The sequence below is a fragment of the Brassica napus genome, chromosome C2 (genome assembly GCF_020379485.1).
Source record: "Brassica napus cultivar Da-Ae chromosome C2, Da-Ae, whole genome shotgun sequence".
NCBI classification, from domain to species: Eukaryota; Viridiplantae; Streptophyta; class Magnoliopsida; order Brassicales; family Brassicaceae; genus Brassica; species Brassica napus.
In genome coordinates this window covers 53,062,501-53,083,332 of record NC_063445.1, presented here as the reverse complement: position 1 = coordinate 53,083,332, position 20,832 = coordinate 53,062,501, and the positions used below count along the sequence as shown (strand labels likewise).

At 36.3% G+C, this 20,832-nt stretch overlaps 1 protein-coding gene and 1 long non-coding RNA gene across 2 annotated transcripts; both read right to left on the bottom strand.

Annotated features, from left to right (window-relative positions):
* Positions 1-1,999: 1,999 nt before the first annotated feature.
* On the bottom strand, positions 2,000-2,889 carry LOC125581494. The gene is made up of 2 exons (XR_007319118.1): positions 2,658-2,889; positions 2,000-2,099 (listed from the first exon to the last, which is right to left on the bottom strand). It is a non-coding gene; the product is annotated as an uncharacterized LOC125581494 (long non-coding RNA).
* Positions 2,890-11,613: 8,724 nt separating this feature from the next.
* On the bottom strand, positions 11,614-17,477 carry LOC106367142 (two-component response regulator ARR10). Its single transcript, XM_022695597.2, has 4 exons — positions 17,240-17,477; positions 17,081-17,157; positions 15,057-15,581; positions 11,614-14,971 (listed from the first exon to the last, which is right to left on the bottom strand). The coding sequence occupies exons 1-4, from the start codon at positions 17,475-17,477 to the stop codon at positions 14,855-14,857; spliced, it is 957 nt and encodes a 318-aa protein (XP_022551318.2). The 3' UTR covers positions 11,614-14,854.
* Between the last annotated feature and the right edge of the window lie 3,355 nt (positions 17,478-20,832).

Sequence of the window (20,832 nt, the reverse complement as noted above, 5' to 3'; positions counted from 1 at the left end):
AAATTTCAAAACTAATTGAAAGTATTCCCTTTACCGTTCATTAAAAGGTATAAGTGTTTCTCTTATGTTGTGGGATTTCGTTCATACAATCGGAAAAGTGTTAATTATACGGTAAGGAATAAATTTTTGACTTCATAATGAACGTAAGACACTTAATAAGGGTTATATAGGTGTTATTCAAACCGCAAAACATTGTTTTCGGTTTAAAAACTCTATTTCCTCGGAATTTCCTCGGATTATTCCGAGGGAATTCCGAGGAAACCCTCTTCTTCCTCGGAATTCCGTCGCAATATTCCGAGGAAATTCCGAGGAACTAGTGTTTGGGGTTTCAATACGTCAATTTTTGTTTTATAAAGGATCGATCGATGTATATATATCCAAAAACGCATCGATCGATCACTAAGATGGACCAAAGCGTAACAATGTGATCGATCGATTAGACTATCCCATCGATCGATCAAGAATCTCAAGCTTTCCTCGGAATGTCCTCAGAAAATCTCGTATGGTTTTTTATAAACGGATCGATCGATGTGTGTCTATACAAAAACGCATCGATCGATCACTAAGATGAACCAAAGCGTAACAATGTGATCGATCGATTGGATTATCCCATCGATCGATCAAGAATCTCAAACGTTCCTCGGAATGTCCTCGGAAAATCGTGTAAGTTTTTTTATAAACGGATCGATCGATGCATATATATCCAAAAACCCATCGATCGATCACTAAGATGGACCAAAGTGTAACAATTTGATCGATCGATTGGATTATCCCATCGATCGATCGAGAATCTCAAGCTTTCCTCTGAATGTCCTCGGAAAATCTCGTACGTTTTTTTATAAACGGATCGATCGATGTGTATATATACAAAAACGCATCGATCGATCACTAAGATGGACCAAAGCGTAACAATGTGATCGATCGATTGGATTATCCCATCGATCGATCGAGAATCTCAAACGTTCCTCGGAATGTCCTCGGAAAATCGTGTAAGTTTTTTAAAAAACGGATCGATCGATGGATATATATCCGAAAACGCATCGATCGATCACTAAGATGGACCAAAGCGTAACAATGTGATCGATCGATTAGATTAACCCATTGATGGATCGAACAAAATCTCGGGAGCCTTTTTATAAACGCATCGATCGATCCGTATTTGTTCAAAAATGCATCGATCGATGCGTGTGCGGGAAACAGAATTATAAGGCAAAACCCGAACTTTTGGGATCAAAACCTCAGAACTCTCATCCCCTCCGATTTCCCCTATAATTCGCCCCCCTTTTTCTCTCTCTATAATCATCCGATTTGAACAATTTTGGGTTCTATTCCCCTTGATTTTTCGAGCTCTACCTGATTCCTACACTCGTTTTCACCCTAAGACAGGTATACTCCGCGAATCTCCACATTCTGAAATCATGTTCTTGAGGAATTTTTTGGGTTTTGTGAATTTCTTATTTCCGTGTTGATTCCTTGATCAAATATGCATGATCTTCTGTTTTTGGTCTGAACTTTTGCTGGAAAGTAGTACTCGGCAAAGTTTGAAGTTTCTTCATTGATCATCTGTGCGACTATAGAATCTTTCACCCTACTTAAATTTTTCACCATCTTCTTCAAATGGAACATATACCGCTCATACAGATACATCCATCTATACTGCACAGGACCACCAAGTTTCAATTCTCTTGCCAAGTGAATAACAAGATGTTTGGAGAGTTTTTTGTTTCTCTATAGCTTTGATTTGTCTTGATGGTTTTATTCCGATGAGTAGGTTAAGTTCGCGTTGAGTTCATCTTTTGGTTGGTATCATAGCTTAGCCAACGCATAACTACACAATTTATTAAAGTCGATTTATTCAACTCCTAAATACTTCAGACTGTAATGTTGATTACATCACTTTCAATAGAATGCGTTGACTAATCTATGAAAGAAGGGACACGAGGATCTAACCTTGTTGCTTTCAGGTTCAGAGAGATGGATTTGCTTGCCCAAAACTTTAAAATTTGAATGAATCCCCATTTCACAATGCATCCACATAAAGAGATATAGCCCAGCGAAACCAAAACCGGATTCTTAAAAACAGAACGTAGCTGAGGGCTCTTGATAAAAAGAAATTGCCTTGATAATAACACAGTATATAGAATAATTATATTTTTATTTTTAAAATATGTTTTTATTTTTTTGACAATATATAACAGAATAGATAGTATTAATTATTTATTAAGAGTAACATAGACATTAGTCACTCTAACTTAACATGAGAGCTCGAATGTTAAAAATCACTTCATAGATAATAATTTAGATATATCTGATATATTTTATAAATATTGAATAGTTTGAATTGTTCAAATAAAAATGAGAGATAAATCAGATTATTTCAATTATTTTAAATACACCAAATAATTTGAAAATAGGTAAATTAAATATTTTAGTTTTAAAATATTTTAAAATATAAATTATATTTTTTAGTATTCATTTGATTTTTAACCCCAAATATTTTGGATGTTAGAAATATAAAAATATTTATTCTTCTTTTTGGTTTACTTTTGTAATTTAGTTTGGTTTTTAATTTGCCATGTCTAGTTTGATTAACAAGATAATAAAATTGATCCATGTATAAGGATCTCCAAAAAAAAGGCAAAAGGAAATGTCGAAACCGTGACTTGAAGGTATTGGCCGGTGCAACCTTATGTATTAGGCCCAAAAATATCTAACACGGAGCTCGGATCTGATCCAATCTTAAGATCCAAACCTCTCGCCCAAATCAGCCGTACCTAACCTCACGCGCCACCGCCATGTCCACTCCACCGCCGCTCCCAGTCACCAATCAGCAAGCTGTTCAATCTCAGCCACCAATCAACACTCCCGCCTTCCGTACCTTCTTCTCACGCCTATACAATTATATAAGTAAAAAGTCTAATTTAATTAATTAATAAGATTAATATATATATCGTTTTAAATTAAACTAAAAACCATATAAAATACAGTATTTTAGTTTCAAAATTTACTTTGAACAATTTTTTTGATAAAATTTTTGAACGATCATTGACAACTTATTTTTTTTAAATTATAAATTAATAAAACTATTAATCCCACAATGAAAATTTTGTTATCAGTAATTTAAATTTTTTCTATAAAAGATACAAATGATCAAAAACTATATGAGTAGAAATCATCATTTAATAGACTGTTGAACCAACTCCGCAACACTCATCACTCCCGGAGGACCCGGAGGAACAGAAGCGGATGCAGCAGCGGGAGCGAGAGGAGCAGGAGCGGGTGCAGCAGAGGGAGATGTATGGTTGGAGCTGTGGGGCGAAGGGGAATCCTGAAAATGGCTGGAATCCCGAGACTGGCTCCCCGTACCACCACGACCACGACGCTGTCGAGGCCGGGTCTGATCATCATGAGACCTGTAAATTAAAAAAATATATTTAATAAATAGAGAAATATATAAATTAATTTTTTTTTTAAAAAAAATCCCAAATAATTTAATCACAAAAAAAGATTTATATATATTAAAAATATTTAATATATAAAAATAGTTTTAATAATATATATATATATTAAAAATATTTTTAAATCCCAAATAATAGTTTTTAATCACAAAAAAAGTTTTATAGATATTTAAAATGTTTTGTAAAATCCAAAAAATCGAATTTATATACAAAAAAGATTTTGTAAAATCCAAAAAATTGAATTTATATAGAAAAATCGTTTTGTAAAATACAGAAATCGATTTTATATACAAAAATCGATTTTATAAATACAAAAAAATAAAGAAATTATAAAAAAAATCTAAATCAATTCAACAAAACAAATTATTCAACCAAATCACAATTTTAAACCTATTATACAACCAAATCACAATCCTAACCAATCACCCTAACAAAAATCTATCAAAACTACACAAAAACCTAAAAAATAGAACCTAAGAGAGTGGGATAGGGTCCTTGCATGATTTGTGTAAGAGAAGGGGGAGATCGCCGGAGATATCGTCGGATTTCAGGGGAAAATCGCCGGAGAGAAGAGAGGAGTCGCGCAGAGGAAGAAGAGAGAAATGGGGAAGAAGAAGGGGCTCGTGGTTATAAAACTTAGGGTCCGACGGAATTCTAATTTCAATTTTCGCGAAATATTTGCCCGGTAAAATGAAAATATTCCGAGGAAATACCGAGGAACTAGTGTTTGGGGTTTCAAAACATCAATTTTTTGCCGTATTTTATTTCTTATACAATTGTAATGCATACCATTGAGGATTCTTTGTATAGATGAGCATAAACCATGAAATAACAAATTTCAAAACTAATTGAAAGTATTCCCTTTACCGTTCATTAAAAGGTATAAGTGCTTCTCTTATGTTGTGGGATTTCGTTCATACAATCGGAAAAATGTTAATTATACGGTAAGGAACAAATTTTTGACTTCATAATGAACGTAAGACACTTAATAAGGGTTATATAGGTGTTATTCAAACCGCAAAACGTTGTTTTCGGTTTAAAAACTTTATTTCCTCGGAATTTCCTTGGATTATTCCGAGGGAATTCCGAGGAAACACTCTTCTTCCTCGGAATTTCCTCGGAATATTCCGAGGAAATTCCGAGGAACTAGTGTTTGGGGCTTCAATACGTCAATTTTTTTTTATAAACGGATCGATCGATGTATATATATCCAAAAACGCATCGATCAATCACTAAGATGGACCAAAGCGTAAGAATGTGGTCGATCGATTAGATTATCCCATCGATCGATGGAGAATCTCAAGTGTTCCTCGGAATGTCCTCGGAAAATCTTGTAAGTTTTTTTATAAACGGATCGATCGATGTATATATATCCAAAAACGCATCGATCGATCACTAAGATGGACCAAAGCGTAAGAATGTGATCGATCGATTAGATTATCCCATCGATCGATGGAGAATCTCAAGTGTTCCTCGGAATGTCCTCGGAAAATCTTGTAAGTTTTTTTATAAACGGATCGATCGATGTATATATATCCAAAAACGCATCGATCGATCACTAAGATGGACCAAAGCGTAAGAATGTGATCGATCGATTAGATTATCCCATCGATCGATGGAGAATCTCAAGTGTTCCTCGGAATGTCCTCGGAAAATCTTGTAAGTTTTTTTATAAACGGATCGATCGATGGATATATGTCCAAAAACGCATCGATCGATCACTAAGATGGACTAAAGCGTAACAATGTGATCGATCGATCCGTATTTGTTCAAAAACGCATCAATCGATGCGTGTGCGGGAAACAGAATTATAAGGCAAAACCCGAACTTTTTGGATCTAAACCTCAGAACTCTCATCCCCTCCGATTTCCCCTATAATTCCCCCCCTCTTTCTCTCTCTATAATCATCCGATTTGAACAATTTTGGGCTCTATTCCCCTTAATTTTTCAAGCTCTACCTGATTCCTACACTCGTTTTCACCCTAAGACAGGTATACTCCGCGAATCTCCACATTCTAAAATCGTGTTCTTGAGCAATTTTTTGGGTTTTGTGAATTTCTTATTTCCGTGTCGATTCCTTGATCAAATATGCATGAAACAGATGTTTAAACATGGAATAGAACACAATTGTCTGTGATCAACGAGTTTGGAACAGGATTTGAGATGATTTAGGGATTGAGAAATTTTTTTCAATTTGTTTTTTTTTATCACAACTTGATTTCGCCTTTCATTTTCATGTTGCTTTGAGTTCTTAATTGAATATAACCATGTTGAGAGCAATGATTCTATTTTGTAGAGAATGAAGCGCACGAAAACATCAGCAAAGAAGAACACACAAGAAGAGGGTTCGTCTCAGCGAGAGAAGCAAAGGCCAAAGAAGTGGGATAAGTCTGATACCACCCACTACAACAACATGAAGAAGGTAGCCGTTCCGGCTACACAACTAGCATGTCCTGAGAAGATGACAATATTGGGAATCAAAGCAGACATTGAAGGGCTGTTCCAGAACATGGGTCTAGGCCAACTATGCAACCTCAACGAACCCACTTATCTGGAGTTGGTACGCCAGTTCATAGCATCCGCATACGTCAGCCGTCCCGATGATAGCCATCAGGAAGGTTTTCTGGCATTCGTAGTGCAGAAAGTATACTTTGAGGTATCTTTCACAGACCTCTGCGGACTATTTGGATTGAGTGCAGGGGAGAGGACATCTGGTCTTTATTGGACTTCAGAGCTGTTGAACTTCTGGGAAACGATTGGCACAGGGGTTTACAGATCTTCTCAGGCAAAGGAGTCACTTATCCTGAGCCCAGTACTGAGATATGCCACACGCCTCATTAGCTCATTGCTATACGGGACAACCACAGCCGCATCAGTCACGCAATGGGAGTTGTGCCTCCTGTACCAAGGTGTGAGGCATTTGCTACCGGCATTTGGAAACTCTACATTCCCACCTGCTACTGCCTTCAACATGGGAGTGGTGCTGGCCGCAAACTTAGCAGAATACAAGGGGAAAGTAACCAAATCCAAGAGCAATGCATGTGGATTTGGTGCAGTGATTACTCGGATCCTTAGACATGTGGGTGTAGACTGCGAGAACCATCAGGTAGCACTGGACAGATCGAACAACATTGTTTGGAACTACCTGGATGTCATTTCTCTAGTAAGTAAGGAGTTCATATCTGGTCCCCACTCGAGGATCGATCGGGATGGTCCTTACGTCTACGTATTCCAGGACCGAGCGAAGAAAACACTCTACTGCCACCTGCCTCAGATTGGCCTGACTGCTCTACTTTCAGAGGCTGCAGTTGAGTTCCTACCCCCTGCTACCGCACTAGTAGACAAGCCATCCTTCTTCACGCCAAAATATCAGACCAAAGGCAAGGCCGTGGTTGATGAAGAAGGAGAAGATGAGGCTGCACAAGCCATTCCAGATGATTCACAACCCCATCAGCTACTCCCATCAGACTCCAGCCAGTACAAGCTGCAAGAGCTTCCACCGAACGCCACTTCGCGCCAGCAACAACATTGGAGAGATCAGAGCATAAAGACAAACAACGACATGCTACACAAGATCTGGGCTGCCATTTCACGTATCAGGCCGTGTCGTTGCCAAAAGGATGATGTAGTTCATCGGGACAACTCTCCATCCAGCTCTGGTTCGGGTTCGAGTGGTACACACAGGGTAGGAAAGAGGTCCAAGAGACCCAACGATGCAGGAACATCTGGAGCAGGAGACGAGGAGTAGGAGCTATCACCGGCCAGTATTGCCATTTGATTTCCGACCGCGCTATTTTATTTTCTTTTCTATTCTAACGTTTTATGGTCTTATTTTCTGTTAATTTTGAACTTAGTTTTTTTTTTCTTAATTATGCGTTCGTATTTCTTTTACATGGTTTCTTCGTTTTATTTGGTTGTGTTTTGAGTAGTTTTTAATTCGTATTCAGCTTTGCCTTGCTAGATAAACCAAATAACTAATATCCGAGGAAAGAGGTTATATCAAGTGTTCCTCGGAATTTCCTCGGTATTTCTTTAAAAAAATATCAATGGTAGTCTGTTTCCGAGTCATCATCACCAGATGAATCTGAATCTGGATCTTTCACCAAGAATGAAAGGATCATAATATTGCAGCTTTCGCCTCGAATTTACTGATGTAACACCAAATGCATCTGTTCTCACACCTCGATCTGGAGTGTTGTCGTGCCAATCACAATAGAAAATAATACAGCGCAATCCAACCATGCCCAAATACTTGATTTCCAAAATATCATGTATGTGTCCGTAGTATACATCATCTCCTGATGCAGAACAAACGCCAGCATCATAAGTCGTACTCGAATGTCTCCTCTTCTGAGTTGTGAATGCATATCCTCGAGTACAAAATCTCGGATATGACTTCACAACAAAGTTTGGTCCAACGACCATCCCACGTATCCAATCGTCAAATGTTTCACCTCTGGCCAAACCAGCAGACACCTATTAATAGCACATATATATATGTTATATCAATAAATGTGAATTAGTATAAATATGTGATAAAATATATTTCAATTTGCTTAAAGCACTCACATAAGTAAACATCCATCCAGTAAATTCTCTCTGCTTCATTTCTTCTAGTTCGTCCTCTGTGGCGTATCTATACTCGAACCGCTTTTCCGCCATGAAAACCCTGTATATGATGACAATAATGTAATTAATTAAGATTTAAATTTCAACTTGTTAAAATAAAAATTTGTAAGCTCATTTATTTACCTCTCATATTGAAGAATGTCTTCGCAGTTGGTGAGCAAAAATGTTTGCAAATGACTGCGCTCCTGCTCAGTAAGTCAACGGTCCTTTGGTTTTCCGCTAAGTCGTCCAACGTCTGTTAAAATGTCTGGAACCGTAACATGATATGTTGCCCGTTCGCCTTTATCATCATGCCGAGCAGGTCTTCTGTTTTTGGTCTGAACTTCTGCTGGAAAGTAGTACTCGACAAAGTTTGAAGTTTCTTCATTGATCATCTGTGCGACTATAGAACCTTCCACCCTACTTAAATTTTTCACCATCTTTTTCAAATGGAACATATACCGCTCATACAGATACATCCATCTATACTGCACAGGACCACCAAGTTCCAATTCTCTTGCCAGGTGAATAACAAGATGCTCCATAACATCAAAAAATGAGGGAGGAAATATCTTCTCAAGGTTGCACTGAATCACGGCTATGTTAGTCTTCAAGTTTTCAATACCTTCAAGAGTCACTGATCTCGTGCATAAATCGCGGAAGAAACCACTTATCCCTGCAATTGCTTCATGAACATTTCGTGGTAATAGTTCCTTGAAGGCGAACGGAAGGAGGCGCTGCATCATTACATGGCAATCGTGGCTTTTCAAGCCAGTAAACTTTCCTTCCTTTCTGTCGATACAGTTACGCAAATTTGATGCGTAACCGTCTGGAAATTCCACATCGTTTGAAATCCAATCAAAGAACGCATCTTTTCCCTCTGTATCAAGTCGGTATATGGAAAAAGGAGCCCTACCATTCTCATCAACATGAAGTTTTGAACGAGCACATATATCGACTAAGTCCAGTCTTGACTTCAAATTATCCTTTGTTTTACCTTGAACATTAAGGATCGTGTTCATGAGATTGTCAAAAAAGTTCTTCTCAATATGCATGACATCTAAATTATGCCTTAGCAGATGATCCTCCCAGTATGGCAGATCCCAGAAAATATTTTTTTGTGCCAGTTATGTAGTTCTCCAACAGCATCTACCTGAAAACGCTCATGTCCACCGACGTCTGGCGTCCTTTCTGCACCAAAATCTCTTAGTTGTATCTTCAAATCTTTCCCACAAATTTCCGGAGGTGGACTGTCAAACACCCTCTTGTTCTTCGTAAACAAATTCCTACTCCTACGATATGGATGATCAGGTGGTAGGAATCTCCTGTGACAGTCAAACCAACACGTTTTCCTTCCGTGTTTTAGTTTGAAAGTATCAGTGTTATCTTGACAATATGGACATGATAGCCTTCCATGCGTTGTCCACCCAGACAACATACCATATGCTGGAAAATCACTTATTGTCCACATTAGTACTGCCCGCATTTGAAAGTTTTCTTTACACGAAACATCGTATGTTTCAGCACCTTGAGTCCATAGTTGTTGCAACTCATATATTAGTGGCTGAAGAAACACATCAAGTGATCTCTTAGGATGCTCTGGTCCGGGAACGAGAATCGAGAGAAACAAAAACTCTCGTCGCAAGCACAAGTTTGGGGGTAGGTTGTATGGTATAAGAATGACGGGCCATAGAGAATACTGTCTTCCACTCTTGCCAAACGGACTGAAACCATCAGTACATAATCCAAGGTAGACATTTATTCTCTCATACGCAAAGTCAGGATACTTTGATTGGAAATGCTTCCACGCTTTTGCATCTGAAGGATGTCTGATCTCACCATCTGTTGAGTGCTCCGCATGCCATCTCACTGGTTGCGCTGTGCGTTCAGACAGATACAACCTCTGCAACCTTTCCGCCAAAGGTAAATACCACATCCTTTTATATGGCACTGGAACTCTTCCACTCGTATCTTTATAACGAGGCTTTCCACAAAATTTTCATGTAACCCGCTGTTCATCCGCCCTCCAATAAATCATGCAGTTGTCGCTGCATACATCTATTACCTGATACGATAAACCAAGACCAGCTACCAGTTTCTGAACCTCGTAGTATGAACCAGGAGCTACATTATCCTCGGGTAGAATACCTTTTACAAAATCAGCAATCGCATCCACACAGTCTTCAGCCAAATTATAATCTGTTTTAATGCCCATCAATCTTGTAGCAGATGATAAAGCTGAATGACCATCTCTGCAACCTTCGTACAATAGTTGCTTTTCAGCATCCAACATATCATAAAATCTCCTAGCTTCTGCATTGGGTAAATCTTCCCCTCTAAAATGATCATTTACCATCTGCTCAGTATCTACACCATAATCTACATCCGTTCTAATTGGTTCTTCTAATCTAACCGCTGGCTGAGGTTCGCTAGTACTACCATGTTCATAATCAGTTTCCCCATGATGATACCAAATTTTGTAACTTCGTGTAAACCCACTCAAATATAGATGTGTCCAAACATCCCACTCTTTAATAACCTTTCTATTTTTACAATTAGAGCAAGGACATCTTAACATACCTGTTTTTTCTTCCGGTTGTCGGTGAACTAACCCCATGAATTCGGTTATACCTCGTTGGTATTCTTCCGTAAGCAATCTCGTGTTCGGATCCAAATGAGGTCGATCGATCCAAAAACGAAAATAATTTGAAGAAGACATATTTTTTATGAATCAAATTCGTGTGTAAATAGAGTAAGAGGGAGGATGAAGATATGGAGTGAATGAAGAGGAAGAGGAGTGCTTGTATTTATAGTTTAAATCCTGCCGACAGACCGAGGAAATTCCGACGGAAAAAGCTAGTTCATCGGAATTTCCTCGGAATTTTGTAAAATCCCCCAACGGCTATAATATTTCCTCAGAATTCATCGGTTTTTTCCGAGGAACCCATTTTTCCTCGGAATTTCCTCGAAATATTCCGACGGATTGATATTTCCTCGGAATTCCGTCGGTATATTCCGAGGAAATTCCGAGGAAACCCAATTTTGTGTTTCCTCGGAATTTCCTCGGAAATTCCTCGGGATATTCCGAGGATTTCATTTTCCGTCGGAATGTCCGTCAGAATACCGCTGTTTTCTTGTAGTGTAAAGCTTTAAAATGTAAAATTTAGAGTTTTAAAATGTTTAATTTTAATTATTAATAGTTTTATTTAAGTTTTTTTGTAAAATTTTAGATATATATGACAAATATTCAACTAAAGTTGATGGAATTGAGTATATCATGTTCTTTTCAGATCCTAAATACCCGGACCCGATATGGACCCAAAAAATTACGGGTATTTTATGGATATTTTAAATATAGACCCGAACCGACCCGGACACGAGAAGAACCGACCCGAATCCGAACCGAAAATTTCTAAGTACCTATTAGGTCTAAATATCTAAGACCCGAAAAGACCCGGACCCGAAAGGAACCGGTCCGAACCCGACCCGAAGACCCGAACGCCGAGGCCTACTGCTAATTAACTAATTCTGTCGTTCATAACATCGTCTAATAGAGTTTATAGTCAGACATTTACTGTAACAGTATCTATTAATCAGCTAAACTCACGGCCACTAGTATCTGTTTAATCATTGTAACATGTGATCGTCGTTAAATCAGACAATATACTATTTCAATTATTGTGTAATGTGCACCGTTGGAAATTCGAAATACACATGCAATAAAATAAAATTTAATGGCCAGCTTTTCTCCACCACATATCTTTCCGTTTTTCTATAACAGGCTAGAGTATTTATAAAAGTAATGTTGATTCCCCTTTGTTTCGCTGAGCCTGAGACCAAGAACAGTTTTATATACGCGACCTTCATTTTTAATCCGTATAAGCTACAGACCGTTAATATATGAACGCCAAAAACAAAGAGAGTAAACTGTTTATGTGGTGGCAGTTAACCAGAAGCAATCGTTGAGGCAGTGAAACAAAGATCAACTGTCTCAAGAATACTTGGTTTCAATATATAGTATCGTAATGTGTAAAATAGAGGTATAGCTTTAATTGGCTAAGATAGTTGTTACACCGTTAGATAGGGTCGTTTGCTTTGTTTTGAGTAGTAGTAAAACCACACCCTCTTCTTTGTTAAGAGCTGAGCATTTGGTTTTGTATTCTTGCTGAGTTCAGGTGAATTTTACAAGTGAACTATTCCTTGAACTAAAGCAGAGAAGTTAAGAATTTGACACTTCATAATATATATAATATAAGTTCTTGATTTCTTGATTGATTAATATGTTCTGTAAAATGAAAATCTTTTACCCAATGTGGCTTGAGCTGTTTGAAATAAAACGTTGTAATTTTTTTGTTTGGCTAGCTTTTTATTATCTGATTCGTTTACTCTTTTGTCACCGTCTTTCGGAGGTAAAGGCGTTTGTCTTACCAACTTCTGTTGATCCCATTTAGTGTCGTTGAATCGCAGCTAAACAGACGAAGAACATTGTTTTATCTTTGAGAAATGTTCGTGGTTTAATCCCAAACATAAGTTATCAAGTTCCATCAAATATCGACGCCACATCTCATTCGTATGGAATTCGAATCTGCTCCTTCTAATGAGTAAATGGGTTAATGAGCTGGCCTTTTTTGATCCAAACGAAAATTGTAATGATCGTTTATTTGGCTACAGAATAGTGAGTTTTGCTAATCCATACGATGACAACGGATTATGTAACGATCATTTACCCACAAAATATTTCCAAGTTAATTCTTTAGCCACATATTTTGTGGCTTAGCATAAAATTATATTTAGATTATTATTATTAGTGTTTACTGATTCAAACTTGTTTAATCCCATAACCATAAGATAAATAAAAAATCTAGAGAAAGATCTCTGAAGAATATTTTAATAATTTCAAACTCTTCGAGAATCTTTACACGGTTTTCACTTCCTTTGAGGATTTCTATATAAACCCTTAATGCGGCATCCCATCTTTACACAGTTTTCTTTTGAACTCATCTCACTTCTTCCACTAAGTTCGAGTTCGTTTTTCAATCTCAATGGTTACTTTTTTTTTTTTTTTTTTAGTTTTTGTTTTTGTTTTTAAGCGAAAGGTCCCATGTCGAATTATAGTCTGCGGAATTTTCAGTCTCCATGTAAATTTCGCATGCTCGAAAAGGGTCCAATATAGATCGATAGGTGACCTTGATCAACAAGAAAATTGATCATTAAGCTATCGTTAATAGGTTGCCTTGCTTTTGTTTTAAGGCTAAGAATGTTTTTGAGATGTTCATTTGTATCTATGAACTAATTTTTAGCTTGCGTAGAAAACCCTGTCAATTTTTATTTTGGTTTGTTAGCGTCCGACTTACTATGGAGATGAACACATCTCAATAAAAAAGTTTCAGAGAATTTGAGAATATTATTAATATTATTTCACTTGGCTTAGAAGGCCATATCATTTTTTTATTTAGTATTATAGCATGATGGTTTGTTGTAGCGTCCATTAATGTTGGAGATGAGCAAGCATTTCTTCAAGAAATTTTCGGCAATCTCATCATGGATAAAACAACTTGGCAGAACTCCATGACTGGATGTCTACACGAAAGGTTTGATACGCTATAATCGATACCCGGAGATGTAATAAGTTTACGATTTTTGAAATTTAGACAAATCCAAAGAACGATTTGTGTCAAATATTTATGTGTTATTGTTTTTATTGAAAATAAATATGATTTTTTTGGTTGGCACACTTATCTTTGTTTTGTTTTACGTTGCATGAAAAGAAATAATAGAGAGTTACGCTCAATGAGCCTGTAATTTTGTATTTTGTTAGCAGTTTGATATATTCAAAACATATACGTCTTTTCTGTTTTAGTTATATTTGTAGTAGAATCTTATGGTCATTGGTTGAATGAGTGTTACTTATTAGATTACGGAAAAAATAAAAGAAATCTTGAGATATGTCACGCCTTTACAATTTTATTAGGAGTTTTTTTATAAGAGTTGTTCACTTTACTGCATAGATGGCGCTCGTTATGTATCTCTCAAAAACAGTCGGCTAGTTCGTTTGTTTTAGCAGTCTAGATTTTCTCTTGCTTCTAAGTTTCTAAAAATAGATAGTGTTTAAGAAAATATTTTATGCAAAATAAAAAAAAATCAACCTTAAGAATTTGTAGGCTACATCATATATATCTTTAAATAAATTATTTGATAACATTTTTCGGAGTTTTGATCTGTTATCTATATAGATTTGAAACTATTTTGGTGGTTTCAAATCGATAGATATTTACCTGTTGAACATGAATGGACGCTTGCATATAATTATATATTTGAATATATATGCAGGACTGTAAATATGTTATCTCTTTAACTTATCTATGTGAATATAGATGTTCTCTTTAATTTATCCATGTGCAGATAAATAGAAAGGAATGGGAAAAATATTGAAAGGAAAAAAGTTTATTGAGAAAAGTTATGGTATGATCTACCACGACCACAATGTTTATTAACTGCTGGAGTAGGATATTTATTGAAACCATTGACAAGAGTTTCAAGTTCTTATTCCGTTTGCGTAAATAAAGTAAACGGTTTGACATGCATCCAAAGCAATCCATGCATGCTAACACAAACATATACAAAAGAGAGAAGGGAGAAAGCATCACCTAGAATATATATTAAAGTCTAAGCCCTAGAAAATAATAAGAACAACATTAAACTATATGATCGGACTGCATTTTCTTACTTGTAATTCGGGTTTCATGCTTGGCCCTGATCCTTAACCATATATCCCTTCTTGCAGATCCCTACCTTGGATTAATGCTCGAAAACCTATTCTCATCAGTTAGGTTAGGCTGTTCTTGTTCATTGAGTAACCATTGTTGTAGTCCTTCATCTACATTCATCATCATTATGGTTTCTTTCTGTACGAAGCACACACACAAAATAGATTAAAGATATGGATCCACATAACAAAAGAGAATCATAAGAAGTGCACAAGCATAGTACCTGATCAAGAAAGGAACTAGGTGTGAGAGATAAAGGAAACGAATGTGTATGCAAAATGGATGGTTCATGAAAATTCATCATCTGTTGTTGATTGGGAAACAACTGATTATCATTGGAAAGCATTGTAGTTGCCATCACCGGCTCATGTAAGTGGGACAAACTCATCTCTTCGGATTTTTGTGTGAAGAAGGAAGCCAAGTTTGAAACCTCACCGTCTTCTTCAGTATAAATCAAACTCTCTTCTACGTTTTCAATACATGTGAAATCTGAGGTTTGATGGTGATGTTGGTTAGTCATCAGTAGGTTTCTAGTGGAAACGGCAACAGGGACTCCATCATGATGATGTCTGAGAGGTTGATGAGGAATGTTGCTGATATGTTGGGTTGAGAATTGAATATTGCTTCCTCTGTAGAATTTACTTGATCCTTCTCCACTATGCAGTCCTCCTTGTGGCGATAATAAAGACCGTTTCTTCTCATCGTTCTCATTCTGACTTTTCTGCTTATTTAGAAGCATCCGGTGTTTCTACACATCCAATTTAGAAAAGATTAATAATATACATTTAAAGCAACAATGCAGATCATTTCCCAATTGTTTTATTAAGGTTATTTATAGAATAATCATCTAACTACATTCACTAGCTATATGAACTCCCTTTGGTACGGAAAGTTTTAAGAACATACATATTTCATATTGATTTAATTATTTGGTGGTGTATCTTTGATGAATTATTCTATATATATAGTTCCAAATTACAACAATGTTACAAATATTCATCTTTTTTCTTATAGTGGTTTAGCTAAAAACACATACACAAATAATAAACAAGTTAATATTTTCTACATTTGAAACACTATACATTATTTAACTAAAATAAATAAACCAATAATAAGTTATACTGTAAAATAAAAATGACCACAATAAAAGTAAGTTTAAAAACTTGAAAAGAAAAATGGAAACAAAAGAAAGCCTCTAAAACATTTCACAGCAGAAATAACACTCATTTCAAGCCTGCTTCTTATATGTAATACTTTTACAGCTACGTTATTAGTAGTATCGACAAGGCATTAATAGTTGAAAGAATTACACATGAAAGCTTTCAACAAAAGTTTTACAAATCAAAGTTTGTAGATGTTCTTTGAAACAAAACAAAAGTAAGAAATAGAACCACAAAAGATATATGTAGAAAGAAACTCGTCTAAATCCATATAATGCCCCACAATGGAATTGACCATATTTGGCACAAGAATTGGCTGTTTGCTAGCTTTGAAGTGCCGTGATTCAGCTTCTAGTTGTCTTGTTCGATTAACTCAGTCATGTCATGTCCTTAGGATATGGATGTCATGTTAGGATATTATTATTAGGTTGGTCAGAAGTGTTCTTCTCCCCCCTGATGTTTTCTTAATTTTATAGAACATGAGTTCTAGGGTTTAAGAGGGCATGCGTTATTTTTCATTGGAAATACAATGGTACATCCTATGAAAATGGTACATCCTAAAGTCTACCTGTCTACGGTCCTAAAAAGTGTTATGAGTTAGTAAAAGTATACAATAAATATTTATGCTATCTATAGACGTACACGCAGGGGCGGACGCAAGTGAGAGGTGTTTGGGGCATGTGCCCCATGCTAATTTGTCTTTTTTCCTGAGAAAGTAGTACTAAGTTTACATTAGTGCTTTTAATTTGAATATTCTTTACTACATGGTCTCATATAATATAAGTTTGCCCCATACTATATAAGGTTTTGGATCAGCCCCTGCGTACACGTAAATGTTTACGATGACTTTGATCTAGTTATAGTTAAAGGCTCACGAGTCACGAAACCTTATGTATATCCCCTACTAAAGGTGAACATGCATGAGGATATATCCTGAATCCAAATATGAGGTGCAATTTTATATCCCATATACATAAAACAATTGATCTAAAATATTCTATAGGCAAATCATGTTTATTTTATTTTTGTTTGGGTTTCTAAAAATCTAATTAAGTGAGGCCATGGTTAGTAGTAGAAGAAAGGTTACCTGGAGATGGCTAGCTACATTTTCTCGAGTCATGCCAACAACATTCATCCTCTCTAAAATTTTCTTGGGAACAGCTTCTGCATAAAATCACACTGTTCATATATATATATGGATAGAATAAATCTAAAATGATTAAACCTAATGTATGTGACTCACTACCTGGGCCAAGGTCTTCCATTGCATCCAGAAACTTTTTTTTAAGCTCATTGTCCCACACTACTCGCCTTTTCTTGGTGGTGGAATCACGAACATGATCTTGATCCTTTTCCCCCACTTGTCCATCAATGAACATGCTTCTTTTCCTCTTGTTAGGGTTTCTTATCGTGGAATCTCCCACAGAGGATGACTTCTCGGCGGTTGCTTTCTCTTCTGACTCTACCCTCTTCCCTACTTGCATCTTCTTTACCACGTGTTTGAAAATAAAACGTAGATCTTCAGGTCTTATCGGTTTAATAAGATAGTCGCAAACACCAATCTTCATCCAGTTGATTACGGATTGTACTGAATCGTCTTTAGATGTTACTGCAATAATCAAAGCGTGTTTTTTAATAAAATTTGTTGTTGCATTTTATTTAATGAACATTTTAAAACTATTGATTCATATGCTTACTAATGATTGGAAGATCAATTTCCGATGCAATTTCAGAAATCAATCTGAATATATCCACAGTTGAATTTTGTGCTTCTATGATAGCAATATCGAACTTGTTCATATGATTGCGCAGCAGATGCATAGCTCCGGCCCCTTCTTGGCATCTAGTCACTGAATTTAGCACATTACGAATCAATTGATCAGCTTCAAAAACTCCTAAAAACAAGAATATCCCAAATAGCTACCTTTGTATTGAAAATCTTGGAGATGCTTCTCCAATGAAAGTAGAGTTTGGAGATTTTCAACAAAGACCAACACCCGCAAACCCTCAGGAAAGTTGCAGGTAAACATATTGGAGGGGTTATGGATGATCCCTATTCGGACCACCACTGTCTTCACTGGCCGGATATTCGACTTGACTGCTGCAAGTTTCTGATTGAGTCTGGCAATCTAGAGCCTTTTAAACAACAAATTATATAATGTACGTTCTCGTGGCTATCTAGGTTATCTCATATTATTATTTTAACATTTTAAATTAGAAAATTTGAAGTGGACCCCAATACATTTTTTTGCAACAGAATTTTAGATTTTGAGATCCGTATAAATTGATAAAGATGATTATGAAAAAAATTTCGCCTTTCATTCTACTATTGTTTACTTGTTAAGCTTTCAGGAAAGTTAAACTCCATCTTTTTTTTTTCTTTTTATATTATTGTCTTTCACTTTTTTTGGTGAAAATGATTTATTTTATTAAACTTTAATGTATTAGATTTGGGGGTGATTGGTAGTTGGTGTAGGTGCTGTCCACATCCTTATTTATTTCTACCGCACCAAATTTAGAGCAATCAAGCTTTAAATTTTTTTTTGAAACCATAACTCTTGAAATAACATACAGATGTATAAGTGTTCTGCAGATCCAAATATCCAAAGCAATTTTTTAGTGATTTCCACAAAATTCTACAGCAATAAAATTTAAAGCCACACCAAAAAGTCTACAGATTTTTTTCTACCGCAAAAATTTTAAAACTACAGCCATTACCAATCGGACCCTTGGTTGTGGAGATAAACACTTAGGGGTTGATTGGCAAGTGCTTTAGAAGTGCTGTAAGATCTCTCTACGGCCTAAATTATTTCTATAGCCCAAAATTTTGTCAATCATGCTTTGTAAAGATTTTTTAAAGCTACAGATTTTTCTTTCCTTTTTATTTATTTTTAGCTGTGAAAAGCCATAAATCTAGAGCACTTATTTTTTTGCTTTAGAAAATTTATATGTAAGTATTTGAATCTTTTTAAACCTACATGTAATATTCTACAGCAAAATTATTTACAGTCACAGCAAAAAAAATCTACAGATTTATTTCTATTGTAAAAATATAAAGCTACAGCTCCTTCCAATCATCCTTTAATGTTTTAGATGCAGTTCTAGATGTAAACATATTGTTAGAAAAGTCAAACCGCATAAAAACAAAGATACAAAATTGAACAAAACGATAAACCTGTTGTAAAACGAAGGTTTTAGGTCTGAATATTTCTATGTTTTATTAATGAATAAGAGATCCCTTTATATAAGGATTACATGAGAGATAAATGGAAATACATAAATGGAAAGATTACAAATCATAAACATAGATGAAATAGGAAAACTAGAAGAATGGAAAGTCTCTAGCCGACTTTCCCTCTCTCTCCATGCCGCGGCCGCCGCCTCTCTCTCTAGGGTTTGGACCGTCTCTCTCTCTAGGGTTTGGGCCGGTTATGGACCGGGCCGGTTATGGACATCCACCAATTGATTTATAACACTCCCCCTTGGATGCCATAACCATTCTGGGATTGTAATACGCTTAATGTTGCCTCATTAAAACCTTATCAGGAAAAATCCAGTGGGACAAAACCATGATAAAGGAAAAAGAGTACAACACGTACTACTCCCCCTGATGTGAACCTCAGTGGAAGTTCTTCAGCCTACGCATCTGATGCGTGAGCTTCCTGAACGTGTAGGTAGGAAGTAAACAAATCGGCCAAGTTTATTACTGAACCGTAACTGGATTACTTTGACCTCTCCCGTCTTTTCTCATGTCTTATGTCATCGTGTGTGCATGGTCAATAAGTGAATCTTTGCTGTCGACTACTCTTAATTTGGTCAGTCAGACTTACAGACAATATACATGTTGAGCATGGTGCCATGAACTTGTAATCTCAAGTCATAAGTCTATGTCCTGGTGCATCTTTTCTACATAGATGTATATCAACCACACTCTAATCTGATCGATTCATGTTGAGTCATAGATCTCGCCTATACATGTTTATAACTTGTCTCATGAGTGTCTAAGATCAAGATGTGATCAATGATTATTGCTGTAATGAGTTTTACAATCTCATTGAACTATGGCTCTGCAGCCAAATACACTCATGGACCTCATACATGACCATCGACTCTTCTTGCCTTTGGCAATGCTACATTCATTAGTCTTTGCAGTCCTATCTTAATATATGATGGTGTCCCATGACCTTTCTTGCCGTGGGCCATATCACGCATATTAGGTCATGGACCTCGGCCAACAAGATGGCTGATCTTTCTTTTCACTAGCCATGATCAAAGAAGAAGGGCCAAACGCCTCTAGCCGGACACCCACACAGATTTAATAGATAATATGTATCAATCAACTAACCTTTCTTTAGGCTGGTTTAGTATAAGTAAACACAAGGAATTCAAATCTCTTTTATAAGTATATGGACTAATTGGATTGTTCTTATACAACTCTTTTACATAATATATGCAGCTGCTTTGTTTCAATCCATGAACAGCTTAGGAACAATGATGTTCTTTATCCAGTGATCCATATGCTGCTTACTAGATCAGTGTATGTCAATCTAATTTCTTTCTTATGACCATACCTTTATCAATTTCTAAATTGTGTAGCAGCATCCACCATATAGAAGTTTATCTCCTTATAATCTGTTCCATGGTCTCTGTGAGTATCCTTGTGTAACAAGCTATGATCGTATGCTGTTAGTAGGAAACATGAACACCTTTAGACCTCGTGATCATGTACCATATCTCACGGTTTCTTTTCCCTCACAAGACCCATCTATTTCACTGGTTTATATCAGATGGCGTTTCTGTATATGTATGTATGGCCAATACGCCTATCTCTTCTTTATA

Bases quoted from the DNA above. Each gene is read 5' to 3' on its own strand.
- LOC106367142 (XM_022695597.2), bottom strand. From the start codon at position 17,477: ATGCAAGTAGGGAAGAGGGTAGAGTCAGAAGAGAAAGCAACCGCCGAG. The intron at 17,158-17,239 runs GTAGTGAGTCAC...GATTTTATGCAG, and splicing joins AATGGAAGACCTTGGCCCAG to AAGCTGTTCCCAAGAAAATT. The intron at 15,582-17,080 runs GTAACCTTTCTT...TTGGATGTGTAG, and splicing joins ATGTAGCTAGCCATCTCCAG to AAACACCGGATGCTTCTAAA.